Source organism: Doryrhamphus excisus, chromosome 14 (genome assembly GCF_030265055.1).
Source record: "Doryrhamphus excisus isolate RoL2022-K1 chromosome 14, RoL_Dexc_1.0, whole genome shotgun sequence".
In the NCBI taxonomy this organism is placed as follows: Eukaryota; Metazoa; Chordata; class Actinopteri; order Syngnathiformes; family Syngnathidae; genus Doryrhamphus; species Doryrhamphus excisus.
In genome coordinates this window covers 16,309,361-16,323,486 of record NC_080479.1, presented here as the reverse complement: position 1 = coordinate 16,323,486, position 14,126 = coordinate 16,309,361, and the positions used below count along the sequence as shown (strand labels likewise).

Here is a 14,126-nt window from a genome sequence, read left to right as displayed (position 1 = left end):
CATATCTAGTTGTAATATTTTGATTAAAATTAAAATTCAAGTTTAAGTTACTGTTTAATTAAAATTAATCAAAATTTAAAAATTTGAGAATTTTAATTTTAATTTTAATTTTAATTTTAATTTTAATTTTAATTTTAATTTTAATTTTAATTTTAATTTTAATTTTAATTTTAATTTTAATTTTAATTTTAAAACTTTAATTATATTAGGAAAGCAGGAAGTGAACAAATGTAACAGTTACTGATTGTAAAAGTACCAGATGGAGGGGTAGGATTTAATAAGCTTTGCTTCTTCCTACTCCTTTTTTTGAACTGATTATGGGATGCATTCAATTGTAATCTGAAATCCAGTGTTTTAGTTAGAATTTGACTGAAGCCTTATTATATGAACGTTTCTTCAAGCTGTGTCCGAGTGGTGAAAGGAAGAGTGACCAATCGTTTGGTCCTATTTTAAGTTCTGTGACTACGTTTGCTGTGTAAACACTAATGTTGGCTTTTTTTTACCTGTAATGGCAAGTTTCTTTTTTTCCGTGTATAACAATGATAAATAGATGGCTAGATATAGCCCTGCTATTGGAGATGGTTTACCATGTAAGACGTAACCTACATCACATCACTCTCCGAGTATACAGCGGCTCATCGATCAAGCCTCCGCCACCCACGTTCCGAGCTCTTCCCTTTTCCCCTCCCTGTAATCTATAGTGTCATCTTAGACTTCAAGTGTCTTTCAGCCATATGTGCCGTCCCCTGTCAGCCAAACCAGTGGCGGACTGTCTTCATTTCCATGATGAAGGATGCAAGGACAGCGCCTTGTGAGAGCTATCGACTGTGATCCATCAAAGTTCTTCCTATCAGGAAGGGTCATTGCGTGCTTTCCATCCTCAGTTGGGGGGGGGGACTATTCCCGAGTCCAAAATGGTGACATTGCACTGCTGCAGTGGTTGTGCATCGCCCGTGGTTACTCATTTAGGGTAAGGTGAACATTAGTTAGCTGTTAGCAGTGGGTTTCTCCATTTTAAAACAGGAAGTGCAACAGGAAATACTGCATTGAATACAAGAAGGGCAGCATGAAAAACAAGAAAAGGCAAAGGAGCCATCAGATACTGCATCGTATCCAAGTTCTACTTCAGAACTACCAAAGAACACTAAACTCATCACACAGCAACTAAACACCTATAAAACATAATAAATATACAAACAAGTACCAATACAAGTTTAAAATGGAAAAAAATGTATTTAAACATTTTCCCATAATGCATTGCATTTTGAGGAAGGCATTTGTTACTATTTGCCAGGGTGCTGCAATGATGTCAGCCTCCCTCTGGGCTCCACTAGCCCCCTCTACAGACAAACAGAATACCTTATTCATCCCTTTGGGGTTCCCTCAGGGAAATTGGCAAGTCTGTCCATTTTTCCAGTATAACACTAAACTCATCACACAGCAACTTAACACCTATAATACATAATAAATATACAAACAAGTACCAATACAAGTTTAATATGGAAAAAAATGTATTTAAACATTTCCCAATAAGTAAGGCATTTGTTGGTATCTGCCAGGGTGCTGCAATGATGTCAGCCTCCCTCTGGGCTCCACTAGCCCCCTCTACAGACAAACAGAATACTTTATTAATCCCTTTGGGGTTCCCTCAGGGAAATTGGCAAGTCCGTCCATTTTTCCAGTATAACACTAAACTCATCACACAGCAACTTAACACCTATATTACATAATAAATATACAAACAAGTACCAATACAAGTTTAAAATGGAAAAAATGGTATTTAAACATTTCCCATAAGTAAGGCATTTGTTGGTATCTGCCAGGGTGCTGCAATGATGTCAGCCTCCCTCTGGGCTCCAATGGCCCCCTCTACAGACAAAAAGAATACTTTATTAATCCCTTTGGGGTTCCCTCAGGGAAATTGGCAAGTCCATCCATTTTTCAAGTATTGAAATTTATATTTAATACAGTATCACTAGGATTATAAAGTTAACCAATTCCACAATCCATGAGGGCCCTCATTTTGCAGTAAGTAAGTAATTTGATTCCACATTTATAGCTGCTATGATTGACAGTTTGCATAGTCCCTGGTCGTGTAATGGTACAGCTTCTACCTCAGGCTAAACATTTTGCATTAAAAAATCATGTTTTGAGCAATTGAGTGTATTGAACGATATTACCTCAAAACATGTATTGGTTTGTATACCATAAATGTGTTTAATATAACATGAATATTATTATTACTTCACTTTTGCTGGTATAGTAGTTGTGTAGCGTTTGCGCTACTATGTTGTGTAGTTTTTTTCAGCTTCCTCTTCCTTATAAGACACAGCCTCCCCAATCTGGGCAGACAGGTCAAGCCGGCTGATAGGAATCAGACAGTTGTTGATCCAATTAGCGATATCCGAGAGCGGCGTCAGGGAACACCTGCATTCCACTATGTCTTCCTTTCTTTCTTTCTTTCTTTCTTTCTTGTTCCAATGCTCTTCAACACGTCCTTGCCGTAAAACTGATCAAGCTGTCCAAGAAGCTTCGAAGAATTATTTTTGCATCCCCTCAGGTTTTTGCAGGTTTAAAATAATCCAAAACTGCTTGGCTTTGAGCGGGAATGAGAGACTTTTTTTTTTTTTTTTCGTTAACAGAGTTGGTCTTGAACGTGATTCACCAATCAAACCCTTTTTATTATTCCCTTGGAAGGGAACCCGACACTGATTTCTGATTTTTTTTTTTTTTTTTTTTTTTGCTGCAGTTGAGTTCAGTTGTGAGTAGCGGATGAGAATAAAACGGCCTGACATTGATGTATGATGTGCTGATGTGCATCCATGCATCCAACGGTTGCTGTCAATATGACTGAGATCATACAATCTCACATTGTTTTTTCAAAAGCAATTTAGATTTATAGGTAACTTTAGATTTTCATAATTTATTTTTTTTGTGGAAAAATACAATTTATTACACTCTGTGTACATACATACAGTATCTGCAATATAGAGGAAGCAGCTATCGCCATCCCCTTTTTGCGTAGACTGGGAAGAAATACGTAGAATAGGGTTGGGTACAGTTTACATGTTACCTGATTAATTTATTTATCGATTAATTGATTGATTAATTATCATCCCGTTCTTCTGACACCAATTCATTTTAAATAGGCGATGTTTTTCCTAGGAAATAATGTAAATCCAATTATAATAATCCCTCGTTTACTTTGGTTAATTGGTTTCAGACCCGACTGTGATAAGTGAATTTTTGTGATATAGGAGTCTTCATTTATCAATTCTGTATTTATAGTATGGAAAACCTGTTTTTTTTTAAAGATTATTAGAGCCCTCTGGATATGAAATAGCAACCCTATATTATCTAGTATTGTAGAAATATGAAGAAAAATTTGATAAGATAATTGTGTTGGACAAGTGGTCAGCACGCAGGCCACACAGCAATGAGACCCGAGTTCAATTCCACCCTGTTCTCCTCATGAATGGTTGTTTGTCTATATGTGCCCTGTGATTGGCTAGACAAACAACCATTCACACTCACATTCATACCTATGGACAATTTGGAGTCGCCAATTAACCTAGCATGTTTTTGGAATGTGGGAGGAAACCGGAGTACCCGGAGAAAACCCACGCATACACGGGGAGAACATGCAAACTCCACACAGAGATGGCCGAGGGTGGAATTGAACCCTGGTCTCCTAGCTGTGAGGTCTGCGCGCTAACCACTTGACCGCCGTGCCGCCCGTGAGCAAAATATTTTGCCCCAAAATTTTGCCAAAACTTGATTTATATTAATTAATTCATTCATTAATTTTCTGTCGCTTATCGTCATGAGGGTCGCGGGGGTGCTGGAGCCTATCCTAGCTGTCTTTGGGGCGAGAGGCAGGGTACACCCTGGACTGGTGGCCAGCCAATCACAGGGCACATATAGACAAACAACCATTCACACTCACATTCATACCTATGGACAATTTGGAGTCGTTAATTAACCTAGCATGTTTTTGGAATGTGAGGGGAGAACATGCAAACTCCACACAGAGATGGCCTGAGGGTGGAATTGAACTTGGGTTTCCTTGCTGTGAGGTCTGCGCGCTAACCACTTGTCCACCGTGCAGCACTTGATTTATATAAAAACTGTAAAAACACATTTTTCAGTGATATAGTGCTATCCCAAATGGATTGCAAGACCATTGCCGTTGAACTCTTACCCGAAATGTCCATTTCCAACAACAACAACACACCAGAAGATAAAAATGAAGACACAAATCACAACGTTAGCTCATTAATGCCCTAATCATTTCATTAGTCCCTTGCCCTACGCTCATTTCACTTTTATTGCTGTTTTATTGTCTGCGATTTATCCGCATCGTCCCCCCCCCCCTCCCATTGTGTGATACTGTGTCACGATTAGCATCTGTGAGTGGAGATGAAAGTGTCAGCAGTTCTGTCTGTGTGGGTGTCATCTCTGGCATCACTGCGGCGAAATGTCCCTCCGCTCACCCCTCTGCGGGGAGACTTGTCACTGGTCTGAGAGAAGCCGGTTCATGAGTGGCTGAGTCTGTAATGCAAATGTGACGACAGGAGAAGCTGTCAGGTTGTTTATAGGCCAACAGGTGCACAGCAGCGCTGTTTGGATAAGTTTGCTGATCTGTACGGTTCTGAAGGTCAGGCCATCCTAGGTAGCGAACATTTCATCCCGGTGTTGGTGATTTATGTTTACAATATACAGTACCAAAACTTCAAAGGCGGACATAAATGCTCGTAACTAAGTAGCTCCCTGTGTTTCATTTGGATGCTAAATTAATGTAGACTCAACCAACAGCAAGTAAAAAAAAATTATATATATAATTTCCGGTGTATAAGCTGTTCTTAATGAGTGTACCCTGCATTGTATACAGTAGTGTAGCTAAGTTCTACTTCAAAACTAACAAAAAACACTAAACTCATCACACAGCAACTTAACACCTACTATAATACATAATAAATATACAAACAAGTACCAATACAAGTTTAAAATGGGGAAAAAGGTATTTAAACATTTTTCCATAATGCATTGCATCTGAGGAAGGCATTTGATGGTATTTGCCAGGGTGCTGCAATGATATCAGCCTCCCTCTGAGCTCCACTGGCCAGCAAGAACAGCAAGTAAAAAAAAAAAGGATGTATATAATTTCCGGTGTATAAGCTCTTCTTAAAGTTTGTACCCTGCATGGTATACAGTAGTGTAGCTAAGTTCTACTTCAGAACTAACAAAAAACACTAAACTCATCACACAACAACTTAACACCTATAATACGTAATAATATACAGACAATACAAGTTTAAAATGGGAAAAAAGGTATTTAAACATTTTCCCATAATGCATTGCATCTGAGGAAGGCATTTGTTGGTATTTGCCAGGGTGCTGCAATGATGTCAGCCTCCCTCTGAGCTCCACTGGCCCCCTCTACGGACAAACCAAATACTTTATTAATCCCTTTGGGGTTCCCTCAGGGAAATTGGCAAGTCCGTCCATTTTTCCAGTATAATACTAAACTCATCACACAGCAACTTAACAACTTTGCAACTGGGTCTGTAATGCAAATGTGACGACAGGAGAGCTGTCAGGTTGTTTACTAAGTACCTCCCTGTGCTTTATTTAGATGCTAAATTAATGTAGACTCATGTAGACTCAACCAACAGCAAGTAAAATATATATATATCATTTCCGGTGTATAAGCTGTTCTTAAAGTTTGTACCCTGCATCGTATACAGTAGTGCAGCTAAGTTCTACTTCAGAACTAACAAAGAACACTAAACTCATCACACAACAACTTAACACCTAGAATCCATAATAAATATACAAACAAGTACCAATACCAATAACTAAGTAGCCCCCTTTGCTTCATTTGGATGCAAAATTAATGCAGACTCAACCAATTGCAACAAGACTCGGGAGTAAACCCACCCATGCACGAGGAGAATGTGCAAACTCCGCAGAGAGATACCTAACAGAGATGGGAATTTTTTTAAATTCCTTTGTTTTTCCATTTTAAGCTTGTATTGGGCGGCACGGTGGATGAGTGGTTAGCGCGCAGACCTCACAGCTAGGAGGACCAGGGTTCGATTCCACCCTCGGCCATCTCTGTGTGGAGTTTGCATGTTCTCCCCGTGCATGCGTGGGTTTTCTCCGGGTACTCCGGTTTCAAAAACTTGCTAGGTTAATTGGCGACTCCAAATTGTCCATAGGTATGAATGTGAGTGTGAATGGTTGTTTTTCAAAATCTGTGATTGGCTGGCCACCAGTCCAGGGTGTACCCCGCCTCTCGCCCAAAGACAGCTGGGATAGGCTCCAGCACCCCCCATGAGGAAAAAGCGGTAGAAAATGAATGAATGAATGAAAGCTTGTATTGGTACTTGTTTGTATATTTATTATATATTATAGGTGTTAAGTTGCTGTGTGATGAGTTTAGTGTTCTTTGTTAGTTCTGAAGTAGAACTTTTTTTTCTTGCTGATGGTTGAGTCTACATGAATTTAGTATCCAAATAAAACACAGGGAGCTACTTAGTCACAAGCATTTTTTACTGTCATGTCTTTATGCAACACACCATGCACAATACATGCATTGTTATTGGCCTTCGTTCCTGTCAATCTGGGCTTTCTGGTTTGTATTTTTTGTTAATATGTTTTTTGTTCATCTTCATCCCTTTTTTGGGTCTGCAACACCACTTTGTTGTTTTTGTCATGTCACGTTAGATTCCACTCTCATCCACCAGCAGTCACGTTAAATACTGCAGTCGGCTTAACTCCCATGATTCCCGTGATGGGAATGCCATAGAAAATAAAGAGACCATACTGTTGAAGTAAAAACGACAACAAACAGGAACGCCTTGTTAGAAAAAGCTTAGGTTGACAGATCGCTGCCACTTCACCATCTCAGAGGTATTTATGAGCGTGATTATTATTTCAACAATACTCCAAAATGCCGTCTCATGCATTGCCAGCTGGAGATGGTTTCGGTTGCGGGCCTGCCAATATCAGCCGTGTAGGAATATGGTGTAAGAGGAGGGCCGCAGTGAGGTCACAAGATACTTTCCTCTGTAACGTGCCTTTGTCTTCTCCCCTGCAGCTCCCACAGAGCCTCTACTGTGTAAATTTGCAGACGGAGGCCAGAAGAAGCGGCAGAGTCAGAGCAAGTATCCTCAGAACGGGAGGCCGTGGCACAGAGAAGGCGAGGTGAGTGTCACCCCCATCACCGAATATACCGACTTCTCTTCAATGTGGTGTCTATTATAGAAAACAACATGTCTATGTCCACTATTTTATTTAGCCATGTTTATGCTTGCAAAAAAAACACTAAACTCATCACACAGTAACTTAACACTCCAAAGGTGTACCTAAAAATATACAAAGAAGTACCAATATGAGTTTTGAAGTTTCCCATTCTGCATTGTGTCTGAGCAAAGCAGTTCATTGGAGGACATACGGCATAGAAAGTGGTTAGTGCGCAGGCCACACGGCTTGGAGACCCGAGTTCAATTCCACCCTCGGTCATCTCTGTGTTGTGTTTGCATGTTCTTCCCGTGCATACGTGGGTTTTTTCCGGGTACTCCGGTTTCCTCCCACATTCCAAAAACATGTCTATTATAGAAAACAACATGTCTATGTCTATTAGTTTATTTAGCCATGTTTATGCTTGCAAAAAACACTAAACTCATCACACAGTAACTTAACACTCCAAAGGTGTATCTAAAAATATACAAAGTAGTACCAATATGAGTTTTGAAGTTTCCCATTCTGCATTGTGTCTGAGCAAAGCAGTTCGTTGGAGGACATGTGGCATAGAAAGTGGCTCACAGCTAGAAGACCCGAGTTCAATTCCACCCTCGGCCATCTCTGTGTGGAGTTTGCATGTTCTCCCCGTGCATATGTGGGTTTTCTCCGGGCACTCCGGTTTCCTCCCACATTCCAAAAACATGCTAGGTTAATTAGCGACTCCAAATTGTCCATAGATAGATAGATAGATAGATAGATAGACTCCCTTTATTGTCATTGCACAAAAACACAGTAGTGAAATTACCAACGAAATGTCGTTGCCTGGCTCCCATACAATAACAGACACAAAAGAAGATAAGTAATAATAAATAATAATAATAATAATAATGTGGAGAATAAATAGATAGAATAGGTATGAATGTGAGTGTGAATGGTTGTTTGTCTATATGTGCCCTGTGATTGGCTGGCCACCAGTCCAGGGTGTACCCCGCCTCTCGCCCGAAGACAAACAAAATTGCCTCCAGACTCAGTTATAATAAATTAATTTAATTAGACCACCCACAGCAAAACCTGTTTACAACCTTCTAAATATCCTTAACATTATTAGAGCTCTGTTGACATGAAATAACACCCCTATATTCACATTTACACTCATATTACCCAGTGTAGTACACATAGCATATTTTATGCTTGGAAATACTTAATTTTGGCATAAATATGTAACATTTACAACAAAACAACTATTTATTAACATTTTTATGAAAATTTTATAAACTCCAGTACCAGAAATTTTAGACGATTTTAACTGATTTTTTCAAGGCACATAGATTATTGTGTTCTATGGCTATATAAACATGGAACCTACCAAAAGAAAGATTAGACTCTCATCTTTCATCAAAAATCAAAAGTTTGTTTCTTACTTTTTCCGTTCTTTAGGAATCAGTAGTAGAACATAGGTAAGTTTCAGGAAAATATCAGTTCCCAACAAAAAAGGACGAAAACCGGCTTTTTGTGAAAAGATACATTTCAAGCATAACTTTGTGTGCTTGCAGGAAAATTTCAATTTGATTTTTTTTTTTTTTTTGGCTTTTAACATAGGTATGTTTCAGGAAAATATCAGATCCCAACAAAAAAGGAAGAAAAACAGCTTTTGTGAAAAGATACATTTCAAGCATAACTTTGTGTGCTTGCACGCACGTGTGTGCATGCAGTAAAATTTCAATTTTATTTTATTTTTTTTGGCTTTTAATGTAGGTAAGTTTCAGGAAAATATCAGTTCCCAACTAAAAATGAAGAAAACCAGCTTTTTGTGGAAAAGATACATTTCAAGCATAACTTTGTGTGCTTGCAGGAAAATTTCAATTAGATTTTTATTTTTTTATTTTTTTGGCTTTAAACGTAGGTAAGTTTCGGGGAAATATCAGTTCCCAACAAAAAAGGAAGAAAACCAGCTTTTTGTGAAAAAATACATTTCAAGCATAACTTTGTGTGCTTGCACGCACGTGTGTGCATGCAGTAAAATTTCATTTTCAATTTGATTTTTATTTTTTATTTTTATTATTTTTTGGCTTTTATCTAAAAACAAAATGAAAGTACTGTCATTATATTTTAATGCTTGATTTATTTGATTTATCAACAGAAAATATAAGTTAACTATGAGGTCAGGAGGTATTGTTGTGGTATAATATAATTAATACTACCCCATTCGTCGTTCTCACTCCTTCTCTGTCTCTATTTATTGGAAATCCTCCCTAGTAGAATTCAGCAAGAGTCGGTCGTCGAGTGATTCACTGTCTAAAAGACCGAAAGAAGAAGAAGGAACACATGATCACTCATGAGTTCAGCAGGGTTGAGTGCTCCAGGGTAGCGTGTGGTGAGGATCAGGAAGTTATATGACATATATTATTGTCAACTAGCCAGCGTGGGAGTCAAGAAAGTGCTGTCTTTCTCTGTCCCACGTATTAGTCACTGTTTTTACACACACACACACACTCAAGCAAAGTTGCTCTTTCATTTGCCTTCCTCGCCTTTGACTTTCGTTCTGTCTTTCCCCAATACACACTCCTACACACTTTCAAAGTCATACTGCTCAAGCAGCTACTCCAAAGAATGAGTGTTGATGAAAAAATGTTTGGTTTTCATCTCTGAGCGAATCGTGACAGATGTCTACGTGTGTGTTTGTGTGGCTAACTTTGTAAAATTACAAAATATAGTTTTTTCTAAGGAAAACATTCATAACATATGGAGATGGCGAAATCCCTTGTTTATCACCGTTAATTGGTAATGGTTTGATTTCATTTGGACATGCATCAGATTACAATTGAATGCATCACATAATCAGTTCACAGTTCCACATGTCCAAAAGGAGTAGGAAGAAGCAAAGCTTATTAAATCCTACCCCTCCATCTGGTACTTTTACAATCAGTAACTGTTACATTTGTTCACTTCCTGCTTTCCTAATATGGTTTAAGGTTTTTTTTATTTTTTATTACGTCTTTATTCTCAAAATTAAGATTACATTTTTCTTGTAATATTCTGACTTTGTTGTCCTAATATTTCATAAAATTTGTGCTTTTTTTGCTGTCATTTTTGTCATTGTTTAATTTTTGAAAATTTTCAAAAAATTGTTTAAAAAAAATAAAAAACACGGGCCGCTATTGGTCCCCATGCTGCACATTTGGACAACCCTGCTAAAACACACAATATTTTAGACAGTTGCAGTTGGTGATTAATAACAATTAATTTTATTTGAGAACTAATTTTACCAATTTTACAAATTTTACTTGTTACAATCAGTAACTGTTACATTTGTTCAATTCCTGCTTTCCTAATTAATTTTAATTTTAATTTTAATTTTAATTTTAATTTTAATTTTAATTTTAATTTTAATTTTAATTTTAATTTTAATTTTAATTTTAATTTTAATTTTAATTTTAATTTTAATTTTAATTTTAATTTTAATTTTAATTTATTTAAAATTTAAAAAAATGTAATAGTTATTACATTTGCAGGAAATTCAGTATTACGTTTGCAGTAGGCAAATTTTATTACATTTGTGGGAAATTTATTACATTTGCGGGATTATTACATTCAAAGCTGCAGAATTATATTACGTTTGTGGGCAGTTATTATGTTTGCGGGTGTAACAAGGGCAAATGGCGTTTACCGTCACCTGGTGTGAGGCACCCCCTCCTCATAACCCTTGGGTCAACCAAGGCTTTATTATTCTGCCAAGATTCAGTCTTTTTGCTCACACTTGTGGAATTGATACCTGGCTGGCTGATCCCCGAAACCGCCCACCACCACCACCCTGTGGTCCCTTGAGCCACTATTCCCAAAACACCGTCGCTCTGGGCAGATGGACCTCCATGGGGAACGAGGCCAAAAGAGTCATACAAATGGATGAGAAGAAGGTAGATTAAGAGATGGAGGATCAAGAGAGGAAAAAGAGTGGATGGAGAAAGAAAAGACGACTTTGAAGGGGAGGATGGCCGTGTGTGTGTGTGTGTGTGTGTGTGTGTGTGTGTGTGTGTGTGTTTATGCTGATGAAATCTGCTGTCCTCAGCAACCTCTGCTTAAAGAGAAATCGGATTAGCTGTCCTCTGGGAGAGAACCTTCACGAATGCAGATGAGGGATTGCACTGCACAGGTTTCTCTCCTGGCCTCACACACACAACTTGTACCACAAAAACACACACACTCATGTCCTCACACACAATACATTGACTCTTAGAAAGGGCCACACACACACATATTTATAAAAAGCATTAAATGTAAAAACTAGAACTATCAAATTATTATTATTATTTAAATCAGATTAATTAGTTCTCAAATAAAATTAATTGTGATTAATCACCAATTGCAACTGTCTAAAATATTGTGTGTGTTCGCAGGGTTGTCCAAATGTGCAGCATGGGGACCAATAGCAGCCCGTGTTTTATTTTACAATTAAACAACAAAAATCACGGCAAAAAAAGCAGTCATGATATGTAATAATGATGTAATAATTTATTTATTTTTATTTTTATTATATATCAAATTGACTTATATAGCAAATTTTATAAATGGGTCAGTCTACTGAAAAGGGTACCGAAAGCATGAAGGACTTTATTTTGTAATTATTTTTATTTTTATTTTTATTTTTATTTTTATTTTTATTTTTATTTTTATTTTTATTTTTATTTTTATTTTTATTTTTATTTTTATTTTTATTTTTATTTTTATTTTTATTTTTATTTTTATTTTGTCATAGTTATTATTATTTGTAATTATTTTGTTTATTTGTCACTGTCCGCTCACTAGTTTGGAATACACAAACATCTTTCTTCCATGTGCAATGGACAAATTATATTAAATAATAATGATTCATTATGGTCCAAGTTGGTGAACAGAAAATAAATTATTATTATTATTATTATTATTATTATTATTATTATTATTATTTTATTTCTAATAATCATGATTATTTGTCATTATTTTGATTATTTTTCACTGTCCCCTCACCAGTTTGTAATACACGAACTTCTTCTTTATTCTTTATTCCATGTGCAATGGACAAATTAATAATAATGATGCATTATGGTCTAAGTTGGCCAACAGAAAATAAATTATTATTATTATTATCTTTTTTTATTTTTATATTTTGTAATAATCATTATTTGTCATTATTTTGTTTGTCACTAGTTTGGAATACACAAACATCTTTCTTCCATGTGCAATGGACAAATTAATAATAATGATGTATTATGGTCCAAGTTGGCCAACAGAAAATAAATTATTATTATTATTTTATTTATTTTTTTTATTTGTAATAATCATTATTATTTGTCATTATTTTGATTATTTTTCACTGTCCCCTCACCAGTTTGGAATACACAAACATCTTTCTTCCATGTGCAATGGACAAATTAATAATAATGATGCATTATGGTCCATGTTGGCCAACAGAAAAGAAATGATTGCTTCAAAGAGTCACTTTGTAACAAGACAAAATAGTCATTGACTCTTTCGAATGGGCCTTGTTGTCATTTCTGATTCACATCCTTTCATTCATTAGTAATCATTTCCTGTTTATTCTCTTTCAGACCGGGATGGCGTTGACATATGATCCTGCTGCAATGCAGAATGGGTAAGAGGCTGACCTTAGCATGTTTTAATACACTTCCATCTTCCCAAATGGGAACCAAATGAATACCACTGATGAATGAGAACAGTCGTCATTATCAACTTCTAATAAAAGCTGTCATATGAAGGGGGTCAAGTAAAAAAAAAAAAAAAAAGACGGTGTGTTTAAGTACATCGAGGTCATGGCGTGTGTTCCGTCTGTGTAGCCCTGCCAAGATATAATGGAGCCGTGGAAATAAATGACCTAAAGACATGCTTTATTGTTCCCCAATGCACTCACAAGCGGAATAGGAGAACTGAAGCTTCTCTTTGTGTTGCGTTGGCTTCAGTCATTCACCCGAAACGCTTTGCTTCCTAAAGCGATTATCCTGCCGTGACACAGTCTCAAATGTATGAATTGGAACGTTCAACGAGAGTTTGATGCCAAAGATGCCGAAAAAAAACAGCATTAAGCGAACAAGGTAAAAAAAAAAATGTAGTCAACTTTTTCCATTGGTTAATGGATACAGACATTGAAAATATACTTGGCTTAATTTTTGGATCAGTAGTCAAGCCAGTCAGAATAGATTTTTTTTAAATTATAAAAATTATAAAAATTATAACAAATTATAAATAATTATGAATAAAAATTAATTAATTTATTAATTATGAATTAATTAATTAAAATAATTATTATTATTAAAAAAACAAGCCCAAACTCACTTGCAATTACTGAACGTGGCAACACTGATATACTACTATATTGCGTAATAGGAGTGTAAACGTGACTATAGGGGTGTTATTTCATGTCTAGAGGTCTCTAATGATGCCAAAAATCAAATTTAAAATATGATTACATATTTGTAAATATGTAATGTCCCTATGATCCTATCCATCCTGGTCACTCCCAATGAGAACCTCAGCATCCTCATCTCTGGACATGTCCCAACCATCTCAGTCTGGCCTCTCTGACTTTATCTCCATGGTCTCTAACATGTAATGTCCCTCTGATGTACCTGATCCTATCCATCCTGGTCACTCCCAATGAGAACCTCAGCATCCTCATCTCTGGACATGTCCCAACCATCTCAGTCTGGCCTCTCTGACTTTATCTCCAAGGCCTCTAACATGTAATGTCCCTATGATCCTATCCATCCTGGTCACTCCCAATGAGAACCTCAGCATCCTCATCTCTGCTACCTCCAGTTCTGCTTCTTGTCTTTAATTAAGACATAATAATGAACCGATAAAAGATGAGCCACGTGCTGCCAACA

The 14,126-nt window shown here is 36.8% G+C and overlaps 1 protein-coding gene across 7 annotated transcripts in view; it reads left to right on the top strand.

Annotated features, from left to right (window-relative positions):
- rbms3 (RNA binding motif, single stranded interacting protein) overlaps positions 1 to 14,126 on the top strand; it is a 296,873-nt gene that overhangs the window by 235,232 nt on the left and 47,515 nt on the right. For all 7 annotated transcript variants that reach the window (XM_058047024.1, XM_058047023.1, XM_058047022.1 and 4 more), the window contains 2 exons: positions 7,103 to 7,209; positions 12,834 to 12,877. In XM_058047024.1, coding sequence (XP_057903007.1) covers positions 7,103 to 7,209; positions 12,834 to 12,877 — 151 coding nt within the window. The remainder of the gene's footprint in view (positions 1 to 7,102; positions 7,210 to 12,833; positions 12,878 to 14,126) is intronic.